The sequence below is a fragment of the Myodes glareolus genome, chromosome 21 (assembly GCF_982192425.1).
Source record: "Myodes glareolus chromosome 21, mMyoGla1.1, whole genome shotgun sequence".
NCBI lineage: Eukaryota > Metazoa > Chordata > Mammalia > Rodentia > Cricetidae > Myodes > Myodes glareolus.
In genome coordinates this window covers 12,929,049-12,949,619 of record NC_142046.1, presented here as the reverse complement: position 1 = coordinate 12,949,619, position 20,571 = coordinate 12,929,049, and the positions used below count along the sequence as shown (strand labels likewise).

The 20,571-nt window shown below is 53.3% G+C and overlaps 1 protein-coding gene and 1 long non-coding RNA gene across 6 annotated transcripts; one reads left to right on the top strand and one right to left on the bottom strand.

Moving 5' to 3' along the window:
* Nucleotides 1-506: 506 nt before the first annotated feature.
* Nucleotides 507-12,503, top strand: Ak1 (adenylate kinase 1). Of its 5 annotated transcripts, none has more exons than XM_048432118.3 (7): nucleotides 507-633; nucleotides 6,286-6,324; nucleotides 7,697-7,732; nucleotides 8,042-8,205; nucleotides 9,205-9,321; nucleotides 11,932-12,123; nucleotides 12,273-12,503. In XM_048432118.3, the coding sequence occupies exons 2-7, from the start codon at nucleotides 6,318-6,320 to the stop codon at nucleotides 12,339-12,341; spliced, it is 585 nt and encodes a 194-aa protein (XP_048288075.1). In that variant the 5' UTR covers nucleotides 507-633; nucleotides 6,286-6,317; the 3' UTR covers nucleotides 12,342-12,503. The 5 variants fall into 5 exon arrangements, with proteins under 5 accessions (XP_048288075.1, XP_048288074.1, XP_048288079.1 ...); XM_048432117.3 differs by lacking the exon at nucleotides 507-633 and adding an exon at nucleotides 3,220-3,343; XM_048432122.2 differs by lacking the exon at nucleotides 507-633 and adding an exon at nucleotides 3,396-3,418.
* A 4,386-nt stretch (nucleotides 12,504-16,889) lies between these two features.
* Nucleotides 16,890-20,571, bottom strand: LOC146890481 (uncharacterized). The gene is made up of 2 exons (XR_014998902.2): nucleotides 20,247-20,571; nucleotides 16,890-17,371 (listed from the first exon to the last, which is right to left on the bottom strand). It is a non-coding gene; the product is annotated as an uncharacterized LOC146890481 (long non-coding RNA).

Sequence of the window (20,571 nt, the reverse complement as noted above, 5' to 3'; positions counted from 1 at the left end):
AGGAAATTACAGCCTGTTACAGCAGATAAGAGTCCCCTGGGAGCAGGCCTCACAAAGGGTGACTGTGCAAGACAAGGACAGACTACAGAGGGGCTAGGAAAAAGAGCTGTCCTGGGCTCCAGGCCAGGCAAGACGGTGGGCCACCAGGGCAGGGAGGCAGGAGAGACACCTAGCATTTGTTCCTTGTCCTGTGTGGTTCATTCATCATCAGATGCCACAAACCATATTACAGTGTCAGCTGGGACCAGTAAGTCCGTGACAGCAACAGTAAGGAGTGGTAAGGCGGGGGACTCGGGGCCAGCTGGCCAGCAGCCGGGACTACCTGCCTGAGGGTGGTAAAGCCTTGGTACATGTCTGTAGCTCTCAGTGGGGCAGCAGCAGGCTAGGCAGGGGGTTAGAAGGTGGCAGGGCCAGGAGCTAAGCCACCACTGTGATGCAGGCAGTGACAAGGGACCAGAGAAGCAGAGGCTTCTTATGGTGTCATAATAGGGGTGTCTTGAGCCTTGAGTGAGGCTGGAGACAGCACACTTCCGCTTCATGTGGAGGCCTCTGGGAAGCTGGATCCTGTCAAGGGTGTCCCGGTAGAGTTTCTCCCATAGTACTGGTGCCTGCGCTCACCCACATGAAGAAGAGGTTAGATGCTGAATATGGACCTCTTACTGGGACGTCAGTTGAGCTGAGGGCTAGAATTCCCAGGGCCTCGTCCTGTCCCATCCCCCGAGATTCTCACCTCAGGTGGAACCCATTGAAAACCTTTTGGTTTCTGAAGCCCACCTCTCCGTGACTCTGAAATCCAGGCCCTGTGTCTTTGTCTGCACTCCTGGGTGGGAGGGGGGGGGGTTCTGTGTCTCCTCTCCCTCTGCCAGAGGCCCTAGCCTCTCTGCCTCTATTGCGTCTTACCTAAAGCAGCTGCGGAGCCTTTCCCTCCCGTTCTCAGCTTCTTCTCCAGATGTTCCCTGCGTCTGGTGGTGGTGGTGTTCCACCAGTCCACCTGGGACATGCCCACTCCTGTCCCTTCTCTCAGTACTAATCCCAGCTGGTCCGGCTGGGAGCCTCAGGGTGGCAGCCCAGGGCCATCTACCTCTCCCATTCTCACCCCTGTGGGGCCCCTTTCCAAGCCCTCACACTCTTCTGTAGTCACATGTTTAATTTTACTCTTAATTATATGCCAATGTGTGGGCATGTGCATATGAAGGCAGGTGGCCAAGGAAGCCACAGGGAAGAGCTGGGGTTAAAGGCTGTTGTGAGCCTTCCCGACCATCCAGAGGGCGATTGGACCTGAACTTGGGTCCCTGGGATAGCAATATGCACTCTCAATTGCTGAACCATCCTCCCAGCCCTCAGAATATCTTTTAGTGTTCTAAACTGCTTTCACTTTTTTGTTGTTTGGGTTTTTTTTTTTTTTAAGATTTATTTATTACATACAGTATTCTGCCTGCACGTATGCCTCAGGCCAGAAGAGGGCACCAGATCTCATTATAGATGGTTATGAGTCACCATGTGGTTGCTGGGAATCGAACTCAGGACCTCTGGAAGAGCAGCCAGTGTTCTTAACCTCTGAGCCATCTCTCCAGCCCCTTGTTTGGTTTTTTGGACACAGGGTTTCTCTGTGTAGCCCTGACTGACTATAGACTACTGACCTGTAGACCAAACTGGACTTTTTGTTTGTTTGTTTTTTCGAGACAGGGTTTCTCTATGGCTTTGGAGCCTGTCCTGGAACTAGTTTTTTTTTTTTTTTTAAATATTTATTTATTTATTATGTATACAATATTCTGTCTGTGTGTATGCCTGCAGGCCAAAGAGGGCACCAGACCCCATTACAGATGGTTGTGAGCCACCATGTGGTTGCTGGGAATTGAACTCAGGATCTTTGGAAGAGCAGGCAATGCTCTTAACCTCTGAGCCATCTCTCCAGCCCCTGGAACTAGCTTTTGTAGACCAGGCTGGCCTCGAACTCACAGAGATCCACCTGCCTCTCCCTCCTGAGTGCTGGGATTAAAGGCGTGCGCCCCCACCGCCCGGCTTACAATCATTTTTATTCAGGTGAGATCAGACCTGGGCAGGTGAGTTTCATGTCTCGCACTAAGGGGCTGCTACCTTAGCAAGTCAGTGTTTCTTTTTCACTTAGACCTAAAGGCAGGGTCCCTGCCTCCCACGCATCCTGCTGTGCCATGGCCCCCAGTCAGTCACAGCAGACATGAAGAACCTTCCTGTATGAACTCTGTTCCCACAAGCATTTGCTTGAATGGGTTTCTAAAAGTAGGAGCTGGTAGAAGTTTGGATGACATCATCGATCTGCTTTCCCCAAAAGTTGTGTCACGGCACACACCCGCCTAGGTCTTTTAAAAGGGCTTTCAGACCAACACAGTACATCTGACTCACTGAGCCCCCCCCCCCCCGCAACTGCAAAAGTGAGGTTGCTTGATGATGTCACAGGTGGCAGAGTTGGGACTAGATCAGGCATCTTGGTATCCATGACCATCAAATACATGAGTTCTGAGCCTTGATAGTCCTGAGCTCTCATCTGTGCCTTGCTGTTTGAGTACCTGTCACCCAATGCCCATTGTCGGAGTGTTCCAGAAGCACATGACTTCCCACCCAGGAGCCTCTGGTAGCTTCTGGGTCCTACTCTGGGTTCCCTGGGCACAGCTGGTCTGCTGCTGGCTTAGTGCTCCACCCAGGTGCTCACAATGAGGGCTCTCATGGTTTACACCCCCCCAGTCTGGATACACAGCATTCTGAAAGTCTGTGTCTTCAGTACTCAACTATGGGGCACTGCTGGCAGCTTCATGGGGTCAGGGCTGGCTTATCATCTACCTAACCACCAGATCTTCGGGGCCCCAGAGGAGCTCAGAGTCTCTTCCAACAAAATTGTCTCAGGGTGGGGGGTCTCAGAGCATGAGGACTGTGGTCCTTGAACCCCAAGGTCCATACCCTGGTCCCCCTCCCTTCTTACTTGCCTCTTTGCCACCAGCGCCGTGAGATCTTACACACAACCCATCCATCTGAGCATCAGTTTCTCCAGCTCTAGAACCCTTGTCCGTGGGGAGTGATGTGGGCCCCGGGGAGTGGCAGACTTCTGTGTGCAGGTTCAGTCCCTGGGGTGCCTGTTGGAGACGCTCACTCTTGAGAGGCTCTCCATCAGAGTCCCCGCTTCCTCCTCTTCCCTCCTCCTTCCCCTCCCTCCCTCTTCCCTCCCCTCTCCCTGCCATCTCGCCAGAGTGCTGGCTCCCGGCATGCCATGCGTGCGCACTGACAGCCTTATAAATAGCCGCCTTTGCAGGCGGCTGAGAGGACTGGCAGGGCACGCACTGGCCCCAGCGCCCACTCCACCCTCCCCCAGGTCAGTGTGTGACTGCTCCATTGTCTGCCCGTGTGGATTCCACCGAGGGAGTGGGGAGACATCACCTGTGGGAAGGTGGGGGTGCTGGTGTCAGGCTGCCCTTGGGTTCTGTGTGTCTTGTGTGTTTGTTGTTTGTATCCTTGGTTATGAACTGTGCTTTTGCATGTGCGTTCTTTCAGCTCTGGGTGCATGTGCCCTGTGGCTGTGTGTGTGTGTGTGTGTGTGTGTGTGTAACTCCTCCCAGCCTCACAGACCCCTTTGTCCTACCTGGCATTTCTGGGGCTTCAGGTCTGTGCCCTTGGCTTATCCCTGCTGAGGCCCTAGGGGAAGGGGAACAGACAGCCTATGTCCCTGCCCCAGAGGACCTGGGTAATGGCAGCCTCGGCACTCCTAGAGCTGTAATGTCACTTTGAGGGTTGGGAGGACCTGGGGCCTCTGGACGGTGGAGCCCTGCCAGCACCTCCTGCTGGATCAGGGGCTGTGAAAGAGCCTTGGAGCCTGACTTATAGCTCTGGGCAGCTGCTTACCCACGACACTTGAGTAACAGGCAGACTGGCAAGAGAGGGGACAGTGGCTGCCCAAGGTCACGCAGTTGAGTGATGGAGCTGTGATTTGAACCCTATCTGCTCGCCAGCCTCTGTGAGAGAGTCTATCGAGGCCTTGTGATTGGAGATGGTTGTCCTATGGGGCCTCTGCTCCCTGAACTACCTAGAAGACGACTCCGCTCATATTGTCACTGGGGCCCTGGCCCAGGGAGCCTTATAAGGCCTGATTGCTTAGTCTGTAACCTTACTCTGCCTGGGACCCCTTGCCTCCTGGAGGCCTCCTCACGACCTAAGTTATTTTAGATCAAGGAAGTGGCAGGTGTCTGTGGGGCAGAGGAGCTTAGGTTACCAGGAGGGGTGGGGCAGGTGGAGTAGAGTGGCCTCCTAGGACATCCTGGTGGCTGTCCAGAGCCTGGGACACTTCTCCTCCCCTGGGCAACTGCTGAGGGGCTTGGCAGCTCCACGCCCCCTTCTGCACAGTCTGCAGGCCTAGAAGCTGTCTGCTCGCGTACCTGTGCAAAGTTGTTCAAGGCCCTTGTCTGGTGTGGGGCTCCAGGCCTGAGCTTGAACCCAGACAGAGACTGGAGCTAGTCTGCCTTCCTCCCCAGCCTCAGTCCCTTCCCCAGATGACAGGTAAGATGGAATGAGGGTCCCAGTCCAGGGCTCTTCTCCTGTCAGGCCCAATCAGGGCCAGGAACAAGGCCCATGGTGCAAGAGAACAGTCTGGTACCCTCTGCTGGGTACCCTGCCACCAGCAGTTCAGAGGGGACACCTGTGGAATTGTGCGGTTGGAGTCTTGGAAGGCACCTTGAAGTTGCTGAGACTAGCTGAGGTCTCCAGTAGCTTTGGAGAAAGACATCCCCCAAGAATTGGATGTAACACTGCAAAGGCCTGCTGTGGGCAGGTGGGCAAGTACTGTCGGGAGACAAAGGACTGTGGGCAGGTGGGTAGGTGCGGGGCAGGGGGCAAAGACCTGTGGGCAGGTGGGCAGGTGCAGGGGGGGCAGCACTGCAGTAGATGAGAAAGCAGGGGCCAGATTGCCCAGCCCCTGCCAGCTAGGTTGAGAGGTGAGGTTCAGGTTTGATTGAGGGAGGCAAGAGGACAATACATGGAAGGCTGTGAGCAGGAGGGTTGTAATAAATAATTGTTATTTGCCAAGGAAAATACATCTGCCCATTGTGTGTGTGTGTGTGTGTGTGTGTGTGTGTGTGTGTGAGGCTCCATAGAGGCAGGCCATGATCTAGGGACATAGACCACAGGTAGGGAATGAGAAAATAGTTTTTTGTTTTGTTGTTGTTTGTTTTGGTTTTTCGAGACAGGGTTTTTCTCTATATAGCTTTGGAGCCTGTCTTGGAACTAGTTCTTGAAGACCAGGCTGGCCTCGAACTCACAGAGATCCTCCTGCCTCTGCCTCCCGAATGCTGGGATTAAAGGTGTGCACCACCACCTCGCAGCTGAGGAAGTAGTTTGAAAGAGCCTGGAGGGGTTGGGATTTGTGAAGAAAGGATGGGCAATCTGGGGATGGCGAAGCAAGTTCCCCATGGGGTGAGCCTCACGTGAGGTGGACTTGGGCCTGCTTCAGTTTGAAAACTGGAAAAGGGCCGGAGAGCTGGCTCAGCAGCTGAGAGCACTTGCTGCTCTTCCAAAGGACCCAGGTTCTGGTTCTAACACTCACGATAGCTCACAACCACCTGTAACTCTAGTTCCAAGGGATGTGTCACCCAGTTGTGGTGTCTTCATGTACTGTGTGCACATGGTTCACTTACAGACGCGCAGGCAAACACTCATCCTTGTAAAATTAAGAACAAAAAAAGGAACCAGGAAGAACCAGGTGTGGCAAATACTCCTGCAGTCCCAGTGGCTGGGGAGGCGGAGGCAAGAGGGTTGCTGTTAGTTTGATGCCAGTCTGCGCTACACAGAATGACCCCTGTCTTAAACAGAACAAAACCCAACAAACTGTAAAGGATTGTGCCCCAAGGTCTCTGTGTCTCAGAGCATTCTTCTTCCCACCTGTCCTGTCCCCAGGCAAGAAAGCAGGATGCTCCTGCCAACCTTTCCGTGCCTGGGGAGTGTTGTCAAGGCACCTGGCCCCATGCACTAGAGACTCTTTCGGGAGACTCCACAGTGTAGTTCACGCCCCTCTGTGACCTCCACCCAGGTGCCTCCAAACAGACCAAGGCACACACTGGAGGGGTGACAGGCAGCAGAAGCCAGCAGGAAGGTGACTTTTCCAAGGTCGTTCTGCCCCCTGGGCGCCGTCTTCCCTTTCAGCCTCTGTTTGGAAATTGCATGTTGGAGCCTGGCACTTACCTGCCGCTGCTGTGGGTGGGGCTTGGTGGAAGCTGAGTCAGGGGTGGGAGGAGAACCCCTCACCCCTGCCTGTGCCTTGTCTTGCAGAGCCGCTGACCTAGCTCCCTGAACTCAGCAGGATGGAAGGTACGAAGCCCTCTCCTGGCTTCAGAGTGTCCCTGTGTCAAGGGGTGTGAGTTCTCACGGGTTGTCTGGAAGGGCTTGCGGAGGCCCCAGGCGTCTTCTGGCCTGTCACGATATGTCTGGCCTCTAAGCCTAATATGAAAGGCCTCTTGAGGGCTCCAGAACTCACCTATGCTAATATTTATAGCCAAGCCTGCCCTTTTCTGGGGAAGGAGAATGCTGGGCATGGGGTTACGCTGTATAGGAATTCCAGTTGTATCAACTGCCAAGTAGGGGGGTGGCGCGGGCAGGCGCATGTCTGGCCCTTGCTGGGACTCAGTGTCCCTGTTGCCAATCAGGTAGACCCTAAATTCTTGAGTCTTCCTTGCTCCTATGCTCTGGGATACGGGCAAAGTGCCAGGGTGGGCTCTGGTTTCTGGCAGCACATTCCCCGGTCCTGGGCCTCTGCTTGGGTGTTCCTTTAGAGAGCTGGCCAGACCTGAGTGCTCTACTGTCTAAAGCTAGTGGCCACCAGTCTGTCCCTTAGCTACCTCTCCCAGCCTTAGGCATTTCCCTGATAGTTCAAGGCTCTGGCCCCCTAGCAGCCTGAGCTTCCTGGGTCAGGGACAGAATCCCACCTCCTCCTGGGTCAGGGACAGAACAAAGAGGCTGCTTCTTGGTGAGGTCCCTGCCCAGTTCCGTCTCCCTAAGGGGAGGAGACCCGGGAGAAAGCCCTGGGTTCCAGTTTGAGTTCAGATGTCCCTTGGTTAAGCCCCTCCCTCTGTAGACCTCAGTTTCCCTCTCTGCGGGGAGTTTTGAGGTCCTTTTGCACAGCATCAGGTAGGGGACCCAGGGCCTCACTCATACCACTCTGTCACCTACTTGAACCTCAGGCCACCAGGACTGTAGCTTCTAAGGAAGCAGTCTGGGAAGTCTGCTTACCTCCCTGTCTGAGTAAGAGTCCCATTTGCCTACAAGCCTCCTCCCTAGCAACCATCTCTATGGCAAAAATATGTTGTGGTTGTCAGCCCAAGTTACTACTGCTGGGAAGGCCAGCAAGGGGGAGGGCCAAGCCAGGGAGCAGAGGGGAGGCGGCGGCTCGAATAGGATCATGGGCTGCTGTTTATCTAGTGAACCCCAAGAAGAGGGAGACAGGAAAGCCAGAGGTGACCAATACTTGGAGTTGGGCACCCCCAGAAGGCGCCACAGGGTTACCATCCCAGTCCCTTAACCTCCTCTGAGTTTTAGCTGAGTTTTTAGCCTCTGGGCTTTGTCTGGGTGGGTTCAGAACACCCTGTGCCCATTCCTGCTCACTCTGTGCAAGCCTGGGTTCAAGAGGTACCTCTGTTTGTTTGTCTAGCCAATGACTGAGTCCTGTCTCCTGTTCTCTCCACAGAGAAACTGAAGAAAGCCAAGATCATCTTTGTGGTGGGTGAGTTGTGGACGGGCACATGGTGGGCAAGCAGGAAGGATCTGAGCAGGCGCTGTGGAAGTCTGGGACTGGGGTTCTTCCTGTTTTTGTTTGTTTGTTTGTTTTGAGACAGGGTCTTTCTGGCTGTCCTGGAACTTCCTCTGTAGACCAGATTGCCCTTAAATTCACAGAGATCCGTCCACCTCTGCCTCCCGAGTGCTGGGTTTAAAGGCCTGCAGGGCTTTTCTGGTCTTCTTTCATTGAGGGACCCTATCAGTGTCCTTCCTGGGAGTTCCTTTTTGGGGTTACTGAATACGTGGATGCTTGCAGGTGGGCCTGGCTCAGGAAAGGGGACCCAGTGTGAGAAGATTGTGGAGAAATATGGCTACACCCATCTCTCCACTGGGGACCTGCTGCGGGCAGAAGTCAGCTCAGGATCGGAGAGGGGCAAGATGCTATCATCCATCATGGAAAAGGGGCAGCTGGTGCCACTGGTAAAGACCCCGCTGGGGACTGGGGTGGAGGATGGTGGCGGTTCTGAGCCTGAGCCCCTGGGGTCAGCCAGCAAAGCCTGTGATATGCTGCCAAGGGTGGCCAGGTCCCTCTCTAGCTTGGAAGCCTGTGTGGTTGGTTCCCCATTGCCCTCGGCTGAAAGTGGCTTCCAGAAATGACTAAGACCCTGCCTCCCATCTGCATCCCTAGTACCTTGGCTGTTTGTCCTAACTCCCTTATGGCTGGAATGACCTTCTCTGTTGGCACTCAGACCTCCTAACTTTATACTGGAGTCGTCCCCTTCTGTTATTTTATTTGTTTATTGGGTTCCACGGCACCCATGGGGCAGTCAGAGGACAACTTGAAGGAACTGATTCTCTCTCCCCACCATGTGGGTGCTGGGGGGCAAACTCAGGCCATCGGGCTTGGTGGCAAACACCCTTACCCACCCAGCCATCTTGCTGACCCATTGGTCCCCTTCCTTACTCATTTTATCCCTCCTTTCTGTGTCATGCTTAGAATCGTAAGTCAAATGTGTCCCCATCTGTCCCCTCCCCAAGACCCTGGACTTGGCTGGAGTGGGGACAGGAAGCCTCTAAGAGCTGATTTAGTACTCAGGTTCAGTCATTCTCCTGACTAGAAAGGGGTTCACGGGCTGGAGAGATGGCTCAGCGGTTAAGAGCACTGCCTGCTCTTCCAAAGATCCTGAGTTCAATTCCCAGCAACCACATGATGGCTCACAACCATCTGAAATAAGATCTGATGCCCTCTTCTGGCCTGCAGGCAGACACACAGACAGAATATTGTATACATGATAAACAAATAAATGAATAAATATTTTTTTTAAAAGGAAGGGGTTCACTTAAGCCCAACCCTGGAGAGAGGGACTTTCTGGGACTCATGCATGCTCCAGGAAAGAGGGCAGCTTGGGTGGACCAACATGAGCCAAGGCCCAGAGGGGTGGGGGCAGAAAGCTCAGGGTCCCCTGTGCTGCACAACAGGAGACGGTGCTGGACATGCTCCGCGACGCCATGATGGCCAAAGTGGAGTCTTCCAACGGCTTCCTGATTGATGGCTACCCGAGGGAGGTGAAGCAGGGAGAAGAATTTGAACGGCGGGTAAGAGGCCCCTGTTGGGTTGTTGGCCAGGGCCCGGGCTGCAGCTGAAAAGAAGGAGGGTAATGGAGATCAAGGCTGCAGGGGAGGGTGGGGAAGGTCACATGAGACCCGTCGTAACTGCTGCAAGGAAAGGCTTGAGGATTTGAGAGACTTCATCCTTGTGGGACTTGTCACCCCAGAAACACGCAGCCCAAGGGTCAGGAGCAGTACTGGCTGGGTTGACCAGAAGATGGGGTCAGGGTGATATGAAAGAAGGATCCTCAACTCTGGCTGGAACCTTGAATGCCAGGGACAGGACCCATATTCTTTCCCAGCCACAGGGAACCTGGCTGGGGGGAGCTGGCATCAAGAATGACACTTCTGCTGGGCGGTGGTGGCGCACGCCTTTAATCCTAACACTCAGGAGGCAGAGAATGACAGTTCTAAGTTTCTGCAAGCCTTTGTCCCTTGGGGAAACAAGGTCTACAGAGTGAGACGCCTCCCCCAAACACACATGTACACAGACAGACATTTGTGCACATGACCCATTTCTACACAAGCAGTAGGCAACATAGGATGTATACACATACAGTGCACATATGTACACATACGTGCACACATGTGCTCTGGATGTAGCAAGCGCTATAGGAGTGCATGTATATTAACTCATATGCTGGCATGCATGCATGTATGCATACATTTACACCACACACGGCCACACGGGACTGTGGGGTTGTAGGTGCTGTGTGTGTGTGTGTGTATGGGGACAAAGGTGGGGTGGAGGGCTAACTGGGCATCCTGGTGAGCTTGAGGCAGAATACGTCCAGTCTCACTCCTGCCCACCTCTGTAAGGCTCAGCCAGAACAGGGGACTGTATGTTGCAACCTCTAAGAGTCTTAAAGACCTCAAGAAAATGCTTGCCTTGTTGTGAGCCTTAGCTTGCCAATATGTGAAATGGGAGTTAGTCTAGCTTTCCTTGAGGCCGTGGAGCCTGTAGCAACCCTGAGGCATGCCTTGTCTTTCCCCATTTCCCCAGTCATGTGTGACGTCACCTGAAACCCTCAGGGCCACATCCAGCAGATAAAAGTGCCTATCAGTCCTATTATGATAATAGCCTATCAGTGCTATTATTGCAAGGGACTACAGATTTCTCCCAGGGCTTGGTGGTGAGTTCTGGGTACGCAAGTAACTGAAGTTCTCATATCTTGACACTAGGGGGTGCCAGAACTGTACTAAAGGAGGGGTGGGTCTAGATGTGGCTTGTCCTGCTGGCTAAAATGCTGCTTTGGGGTGGGCAGTGACCAAACCCCACTCCTTAAGCTAGATGCCCATTTCTAGATTGGGAAACTGAGGCTCCAGGCAGGGATGAACTGCTCAGAGATTTAATTGTTACCATAGCCCCACCACCTCCACCCAAAGTCTGCTGTGTTTGGTCCTGGGGACTCAGAGTGTCTGGGTACCGGATGACTGATGGACAGGGGCGGCAGCCTTGACCTGACCTTTGTCACCACGGTCTTCTGTAAGAGAAGAACCTGGTAAACTCTCCGAGGTCAGCAGATCACGTGATCACTCCTCCCTTAAGGTAGATGATGCTTGTTACCCTAAACCCCCAACCACCCAGGAGACAGAACCCAGACTCAGAAGGGCACTTGGTGGGACAGGAGAGGAACTGTGTGTGGCAGTCTGGGTGACAGCTGCTTAGAACCTCTGGAGACACTGGGCTCTGTAGGACAGAGGTTCTGAGGCCGTAAAGAAGTCCTAACCCAGGCCCAAAGCGGGGAGTCCTCCTCACAAAGCCGGTGCCAGGCTTGGAGAGCTGGTAGTGGAGAGGCTGGCTCCCCGCTATGAGGGATGGGGTACCCTAGAAAGGGAAGGGTAACCATTGCCAGCTTCAGAACAAGGCCCAGCCTGGCTAAGAGACACTGGAGAGGCCCTGGTGGCTGAACTGGGATCTAGGGCTGCCAGGCCTTATTCCTTCACACGCCTCCAAGCCGTCGTCGTAATGAGTGGCTGATACAGTGACAGTGACATCCTTCAGATTTCCTAACAGGCTGTACCCTGTCCCTGCTCTGGCTTCTGTCAGTCAGGCCTTATCCAGTCATCTGCTCCTGTCTTGGCTGAGGGAAGTGGGGGTCACTAGGAAAATTCCTAATCTGTCAAGGGGAGGGGAGACCAAGGAACCAGGAACAGTCAGGGCCACATCTGAGAAGACTGCCGGGGGTAGGGGGTGAGAGTCTAGCTCAGGTTCAGTCAGTCTCAGATGTGGCAAAGAGACAGGTCCCACAGCAGAGGGACCTGTGCTGGCTTGGCACAGGATGGAGACTGATAGGTTAGTGGGAGGGAAGAGCAGGGCCTGACACAGGTGCTTTACCTGTGGCGAGGACGTTGGGCTTTCTCTTGGGGGGTTCTAGGAAGCTGTGGAAGAGGTTTGAACAGAGGAGTGACGGGTAGTTGTTTTTAGGAAGGCCCTCTGGCTGCCTTGGGGAAAGAATTGACTTGTCTGGGTGGATCTCGTGTGGGGCTTCTGAGCTGGAAGCAGGAACGGGTCCCAGTGATTGATACAATATCCTCCCTACGCAGATTGGACAGCCCACACAGCTACTGTAGTGATACAATGTCCTCCCTACACAGATTGGACAGCCCACACTGCTACTCTATGTGGACGCAGGTGCCGATACCATGACCCAACGCCTCCTGAAGCGAGGGGAGACCAGTGGCCGCGTGGACGACAATGAGGAGACCATCAAGAAGCGGCTGGAGACCTACTACCAGGCCACGGAGCCTGTCATTTCCTTCTACGAGAAGCGCGGCATTGTGCGCAAGGTAGGGCTCTTAGGAGAGGCCCTTAGGCCAGCCCTCTCCCTCTGCTTCGCTTTCTCCTTCTCCCCCTAGTTCAGTGAGTCGCTATTGGAGTGGGGTTGTGTGTGGATCCTGCCATGGCCTCTCTGCCCTCATCATCCGTATCCCCACAGGTCAATGCTGAAGGCACCGTGGACACTGTGTTCTCCCAGGTCTGCAACTACCTGGACTCCCTGAAGTAACTGGAGACCCTGGCCAGCTCCCAGCCCGCCCCACCCTTGCCCCCTGACCCCAGGCATCCTGGCCCGAGCCCAGCGTCTCCACCCTGCCGGGCTGTGCACAGACACAGGAAGCCACTTTATCCTGTTCCATGGACATCCGAACACTAAAGGAATTGCCAAGGACGTTTGGGCTCGCTCCCTTTTCTTTGCTTCCTATTGAGGTGATTCATGCTGCTACAGCCGAGGGTCCGGCACTGCCTGCCCATTCTTGCCTGTGCCTCAGCCCAGCCGTCTTGTCTCTGCTGGGATCCTAGCCCTTCCTCCGCCAAGCCGTGTCAGGCCTAGGGGCCTCTGGGTTGACAGACTGCTCCTGGGCTCTGAAGTTCAATCCCTTTCTCACAGCCTTACCGTATGGCTTTGACTCTAAGCCATCATCTCTCTCGAGTGAGTTTTCTTTTTTCTTCTTTTTTTAAGACAGCATTTCACATGTCTCAAGCTGGCCTCACACCTGCTATGTACCTGAAGACAGCCTGATCCTCCTGCCTCCACTTCTGAGTGCTGTGCCCACGGGTGTCTACCACTGCCGCTTCTGGTTTATGGGGTGCCAGGGATCAATCCTGTGACCTTGTATACTAGGCCAGCACGCTATTTCTAACTGGGGCCTGGGCTGCAGTGGGCAAAGGGCACGGGCACACCAGCTGGGGCCACATGCTACCAGGTGGCAGGCGCTGTGCAGTGGACATACGGCTAGGTGGGACGTTGAGGTCAAGGTAGCCTCCTGAGGGGGACTCAAAGGTTCCTCCAGTGTGGCCCTGGTGTGGCCCTGCCAGGCCTCACCACCCTGTGAGCCTTTTCCAGTTCTAAAACTTATTACATTGTGTCCCAGGCCTAGCCTCAGTGTTAGGACAAGGACATACTGATTGAGGCATGTGAGTTGTCACAGACATGGACATGAGGTCAAGGGCCAGGCCTGGAACCTGGAAAGGACACCCAGAGATCCCCGGAGGAGCTGGCACCTCTCGTCACATAGGAAGGCTCTGTTGGTGCTCACCGGTCCTTGACCTCGACCCTCTTCACTAGTGACTTCCCCTCTCTATGCCCAGACAGCTGCCCCAGCGGCGCCAGGGGGGCACCTGCCCCTGGGGGTGACGGTACTCATCCCTTCTGCTACTGCCAGGGGGCCTCCTTTCCATTTCACCATCTATTTCAGCTGTCCTTTAAAATAAATAAGCATATTTCAGTTATAAAGGTGAGTGTACTCAAAGGAGAGCTTGAAACAAATCAGTGTTAGCAGGGAGAGGGCAGCATCACCAGGAACACACTTTTGCTCGGCCAAGGTTTGGGGGCGAGCTGTCTACGACCTGTCCTCTGTCCCCCCATGTTGACTTTAGGAAAGCGGAAGGGTCTGAAACCCCACATCACTCTGTAGCAACTCTCCCCGCCCCCCGCCGCCATGTAGATGTGCACGTGCACACATGTGCATGCACACACATGCACATGCGCACACACACATGCACACACACGTGCACATGCAATTGTGCAGACATATGTTCTTACACAGACTCTCCCCCCCCCACAGACCTTCTGAACATGGTTGTCTTAAGGTAAGCATAGGAGTGAACAGACAGTTCACGGGGGAGGAGAAGGCTGGAGAAAGAGGCCTGAGAACCCCTGCTGTCTTTATTTGTGAATTATAGCTCAGTTAATTCATATGGGCTCAGTTTATGAAAACCTGGCTGATCAAATCGAAAACTCCGCACCACTGGGTCACTTTGTCCATTAGCATCTGAAGGGACCTGGTTCTAGGACCCTTGAACATACACCCAGAGTCCAGCATACCCATGGCCTTTGTAAAATACTGCAGAGGCTAGACATGGGGCATGGGATGGGGTAAGAGTGGGATACTAATTGTTGGCCTGGTAGTTTATGCCTATATCACAAGACAGGATTGCCACATGTTGTTGGAGGCCAGCTTGGATTATAGTGCAAGAACTGCTAAACATTTAAGAGAGAGAGAGAGAGAGAGAGAGAGAGAGAGAGAGAGAGAGAGAGAGAGGGAGAGGAGAGACTGGTTGTGGATTACAGCTCACACCTGTAATCCCAGTATTCAGGTTGCAGAAACAAGAGCATCATTGAAAATTCAAACCAGCACATGTACCGAAGGGTCTCCAAGCAGCCTAGGCAGCAGAGTGAGAGCTTCTCTCAGACTCTGCTCCCTGCTAAAGTAAGAAAGAAAAAAAATAAACGAGAACAAGATCCTACATATACCTTCTAGTATACTCTGTGTGGTCTCTGGAGTGCTCATAATTCATTAGACAGTATGCGCGTGTCATTGTGCCGTGATGGCATGAAAGTCATTCCCAGGCAGATACAGGGTGGGGATTCTTTCTTGTTTTGAGACAAGGTCTGGTTATATATCCCTGGCTGGCCTGGAACTCACTATGTAGAATGGCCTGGCCTTGAACTCATAGAGATCCGCCTGCCTCTGCCTCTGGAATGATGATACCGAAGGTCTGCCCCACCACATCGTGCCCAAAAGTCACTCTTTAAGATGAAGCTTGCTTTGTTGTCAGGCTGATCGTGAACTCTCAGGCTCAGACCTCCTTCCACCATCTCCCAGGCTCTGAGGTGACAGGCAGGTGTCACCACATGCAGCCGCCACCCTGCCACCAAGAGAAACTCCAGTCCTAAAATATGACTTGGAGGAACCAGGACACTCTTGAACATAGTCTGTTGTGGTAGCAGTAGGGTCCCCACAGTCACCCAGCCAATTCTGGGTCCTTGTGTGGCTTCCCATGTCTCCCTAATCTTCCTCGGAGCTGGTTGGCTGAAGCCAGGGTGTGATGTAGGACCACACGTTGACTGCATTTAACCATCAGTTTTTTTTTTGAGAACCGGTGCCAGCAATGAAGGCCCTGCAGGACCTCATGATCACACAAGGCAGGGGTTCTGCCACTGAGCTCCGGCTGAGACAGACCTCTCTCTATCGAGGACAGCTCTGCCCTCTGCTTTGGTCTGTGGTAGGACGGCTATCCTGCTGAACTTCCTCCTTCGGGGTCCCCCTCTGGCTTCCTCCTAGAGCCAGTGCTCCCCTTTGCAACGCCTGTGGCTAGCTGGAAAGGATGTTAGCTGAGCCTTAAGGACAAGGGGTCCTTGTAGGTGAGGCTTATGGAAGGTTTAGAGCCAGGTAAGAAGGTTTGTAAAGCCAGCCCTTGTGAGACTGAGGGAAGGAGGATCGTCATGAGCTCAATGTCGGCCAGAGCTACAGTGGAACCACTCTGTCTGAAGGAAAAGCCAAAACTAGGTCTGGAGAGATGGCTCAGTATTTAAGAGGCCTTGCTGCTCTTCCAGAGGTCCAGAGCTCTGTTCCAGGAACTCACGTGGGAGTAGGGATGAGGGCTCACAGCTGCCTGTAACTCTAGTTCCAAGGGACCGTAAGCCCTCTTTCTGGATACCAAGGGCACGTGAGCGCGCGCACACACACACACAAATAATGTCTTATTTTTAAATCAGGTCTATGGCTGGACAGTAGCTTAGTGGGTTGAGTACTTGTCTAACACACAGAAAAAGGTCCAGGTTTCATTCATGGCACACACCTGTTATTCTAGCAGGCAGATCAGAAATTTAAGGTCATCCTCAGCTACCTAGCAAGTTTGAGACCAGCCTGGGTTTCATGAGACCTTGTCTTAAAATAAGTAAAGAAAATAAAAACAAAGCGGGTCTAATACAGGGGTCGCCTCCATGCAGCTGGCCCTCAGGTGACACTGCAAACAGCTCAGGAGAAACCGAGGTCAGAGACAGGCAGTACCCTGAGGGTGGGGACCAGGGTCTTCTCTGGAGTCACCACGAGAATATGGTGGGTGTCAGAAGGCATCAGAAGGTCACCGGTGCTGTCATTGTCTTCTGGTCTCTCCAGACGTTAAAGGCAGCTGCTCATTGTGACCTAGGGGATTGTTCTCCACAGCTTGTAAGATTAATGCCCCTATATCCACAGAGTCTCAGAGAGGGCATACTCCATGGAAGGCATTGGTGGGGTGGTGGCCTCATTTGCCTCCCCTGGAATGCACCCCTGTGTCTTGGCCTCAGGGCCCCCTGAGCGCCTGGCCGGAGGCACTGAAGTGGGAGAGGAAGGAAGCAGGGAGCAGAGGAGGCCAAGCCTGTCGCCTTCCAGCCCAGAGAGGGGCCTCGAGTAAACAGGAAGGCCTGGCGGCTCCACGATGGGGGTGTTCAGAGGGCTGGGGGCCAGGCGCCCTTCTGAACATGTGCAGACTGTGAACACCAGGTTTCCACTGGGCAAGTAGGCTCAGAGAGGTTGTTGGGCTTCCCCCAGGCCACACAGCAGCATTTATTACCCTCCCCTGCAGCCAAGGCCCCCTTTCTGGCTTCGGTTTACCCTCTACAAACTCAGAACACATAATCCAGGGGTTCTGGAGCCCTGCTCAGGGGAGGCCTCTGTCTTCTGAATGGTTCTAGTGAGTTTTTCATATATGCATATGAAAAACGTCTTCAAAAGTATATATTTAAACAGCTTAAATTGTCGGGAGAATTAAGACAACAATTCAGGAAGAATCCTCATGATATTTTTTTTTCTGAAACAGGTTCTCCCTATGTAGCCCATACTGGCCTGGAACTCAGCATTCTCTAGAGTGCTGGGGATACTTGAGATTTTGGGGCACAGGTTGCCGCAGGAAGGTCGGTGTGACTCCTGTTGGGAACAGAAGTGGCTTTGAAGGACTTTGTTCTTCTGATGCAGGGACTCTGACCCTAGGGCCAGCTGCACTTGGGGAAGTTGTTCTCTCTCTGGGAGACTCTGTCTTCAGGCTCAGATGCCTCCACACCCACATCTTGGGGTCTCAGTCTGTCACTTAGGAGACCTGGCACTGGGCAAGCAGGTGACAAGGCCCATCCTCTGGTGTGTCTGGAATGCCACCGTTCCCAGTGCCCGTAGTCAGGCGGTGTGATTCACAGCCATCCCTAGCCGTGGCTCCAGGAGATCCGCTGCTTCTGCCTTCCTTGGGCATTACACGCATGGGCACTGTGCAGATATACACCTACACATAATTAGAAATAAAACAAATTGCTGGGCATGGTGACACATGTCTTTAATCCCAGCTCTCAAGAGGCAGAGGCAGGTGGATCTCTGAGTTTGAAGCCAGCCTGGTTTACAGAGTGAGTTTCAGGAAAGCTAGAGATACACAGAGAAACCCTGCCTCAAAAAAACAAACAAAACAGAATTGGCCTTAAGGGGAAAAAAAGAGAGGGCAGCAGCATAGTGCTTCACCCCAGGAAACTTCTGCTCTCGACGGGAGAAGGACAACATATCAGTGGCCTGAGAGCCCATGGGTCGCTGGAGAGAGACATTTCATTTTGTGTGTACAGGTGTTTTACCTGTGAACATGCCTGGTGCCCACAGAGGGCACTGGATCCCCGGAACTAAAGTTACAGTTGGTTGTGAGCTGTCGTGAAGTGCTGGATGTAGGTGCTCTGGATAAGCAGCCGGTGTTCTTAAAAGCTAAGCCATCAGGAGAGGCCATTTTAAAAGTGACAGTCGGGCTGGAGAGATGGATCGGCTGTTTAAGAGCACTGGCAGCTCTTGTAGAGGGCCTGAGTTCAGTCCTCAGTACCCATGTGGTGGCTCACAACCATTTGTAACTCCAGTTCCAAGGAATCCATTGCCTCGTCTCACCTTTGGCACTGCTCACATGTGGTACACATATGTACATCCAGGTACACACACACACACACACACACACACACACACACACGTACACGTACACAAAATTAGTAGTAAAAGGGCTAGTCAGAGGAAGCCTTGCTGACTGTGTGCCTTTTGGAAGGAGATTGAAAGAGGAGAGAAAACCCTGTAGTCCCTAGAGACATCAAGCGGGGAGCTGAAAGAAGGGTGGGGTGCTTGTGGTGCTGCGTGAGAACCTTGGCTTTTAAATTTTGAGTGTGATGTCGCCAGAGCGGAGCAAGGGTAGAACCGGGCTAGGCTCTCTCGGCCGCCTGCAATGAAGTAGAGAAAGGGTTGTGGAAAAGGAAGAAGGAAGCAGAACTCAGTGAGGAGATGACCCCGACGTCCCCAGAGGGAGAGATTGCAGAGGCTTGGGTTCTGCCAGCCCTGGGGTCATGGGGGAGTGACAGCCAAAGGCAGTAGTGACGAGAGAGACCTAGAGGCAGGCAGTTTAGGAGACTGACCAGACCCCTGCCTGGGGCTAGGGAGTCAGAGGCATCCTGGAATCAGAGCTGGGGAACAGCCTATGGGGAAGGGCGCTGGTGTCCACCAGACATGGGAAGCTCTTTGTCTGCCGTATCAAATGGAACAGAATTTTCCAGTTCTGAACTGGGGAAGCATGGAAACAGTGCCCAGAGAAGCTGAGAGTATGGGTCTGTCAGATTAAAGTGGTTTGGGTTTGTTTATTTTAAAAAAAGCCTCATATAATGCAGGCTACCCTGGGCCTCACTGTGTAGCTGAGGATAACCCTGAACTATTCTCCTGCTTCAGCCTCAGTGCTGGGATTACAAACGTGCACTCTGTCAACTGAGATGCACCCCGGATCCAGTTTGGTGCTTCGTTTTTCAAGACAGGGTTTCTCTGTGCAACAGCCCTATCTGTCCTGGAACTGACTAGCTCTATAGACTAGGCTGGCCTTGAACTCACAAAGATCTGCCTGCCTCTGCCTCCCGAGTGCTGGGATTAAGTCAGGCACCACCATTGCCTGGCTCAGCTAACTAAGTTTAGTTTTTTAAAACTCTGTTTGTGTGTGTGTCTGTGTGTCTGTGTGTGTGTGAGAGAGAGAGAGAGACAGAGACAGAGAGAGAGAGACAGAGAGAGAGAGAGAGAGAATGCCAAGCCATTCATATGAAGATCAGAGACAAACGAAGGAGTATTTATCATGTAGGTTCTGAGAATCAAACTCAAGTCACCATCAGGCTTGGTGGCAAGTGATTTACCTGCCCCCTACACCTCCTAGTTTGGCTTTCTTTTTCTTAAAAAAAAAAAATGCTTTTGCTTTATGTACACGGTGTTTTTGCCTGTGTGTGTATATGCACGCCATGTGTACGCCTCTGCTGGAGGTCAGAAAAGGGTGTCAGACCCTCGGTTTGGCGTTACATGTGTGTGTGCCACTGGAAACCAAACCAGGGTCCCCGGCTACTCTTGCTGAGTCGTCTTTCCACTCTGGCTCAGCTTTTTGGGACAATAGGCAGACTTGAACTCATGGAGGAGCACCTGTGTCTGAAGTACTTACTAGCTGTGATTACAGGCCTGTGCCACCATGCCCTGCTGAGTGTCTCTGGTCAGAACCAGCTCCTAGAAGGGACGTCGACCTCACCCCTCAGACTAGGAGGAACCCATCACATTCTGTTTTCTGGTCAGGACACGCCGATGAGCACAGAAGCCCAGCAACTGTGGTGTAGGGCTGAAGGGGACTAGCACAGGACATGGACAGTTTGAGGTCATTGTAGTCATAGGGGCAGAGACAAGTTCACAGAGGTCTGTCCCCTCATCTGAGCTCAAGTCCCTCAGGTGACCTGTCACTGGGCTAGAGCATGATGTCATTGGTCACCAAGGTCGGAGAAATCCTGATTTGGAAGTAAAAGTGAACAGAAAGGGAAGGGGTGCAAGGGTCATGCCTGGGGGGCTGGAGAGGAATCAGTAGGAGACAGATAAGGTGATCTGGAATGTAGGAAGGAAACTAGGACAGAAGGTTCTAGAAACAAGGGAACACCAACAGGCTGAAATTTGCATATGCTCTGCCTCTCCAGGAGGGCCCAGCCCTACACACCCTCTGCCTCTCTCCAGCCCTGGGTCCTTGTGCATCTGGACTCTTTTGTTTCTTCCACCGTAAAGTGAGGATGGGCTGTGAAGAGGCTTTTGGCGTTGGGCCTGGTAAGCTAGTGAGTTGGGAGCCTTGTCAATCTTACCTTGTACTTTGGATCCCCACAGGGCGCTGGCTGCCCTCCCTCTGTGCAGCTGAACACACCAGGGTTCTTCAAAATAGATATGCCTTGCCCAAGACTCCATGGCTGGCATGGGGCAGAGTCAGGTACCCAGCCTCCCCTCCCCATGCCTGAGCGGGTCTGTCCCCGCTGTTAGGGATCAACAGGCCTTGGCTGCAGGCTGGGGCTGGAGACTTACAGCCGCCTTGGGGTCCTTGGGGGCCGCCTGACATTCCTCTGGTGGCCAGGGGCCAAGGTAGACGTGCTCCATCCTTTCCTGCTGCTCAGGCCTTTTGGCTCTGTCAGGAGG

Coding starts and splice junctions, on each gene's coding strand:
- Ak1 (XM_048432116.3), top strand. CDS start 7,412: ATGGGCTGCTGTTTATCTAGTGAACCCCAAGAAGAGGGAGACAGGAAA. Junction 7,467..7,696: donor GGGAGACAGGAAAGCCAGAG/GTGACCAATACT, acceptor TTCTCTCCACAG/AGAAACTGAAGAAAGCCAAG. Junction 8,206..9,204: donor AGGGGCAGCTGGTGCCACTG/GTAAAGACCCCG, acceptor GCTGCACAACAG/GAGACGGTGCTGGACATGCT.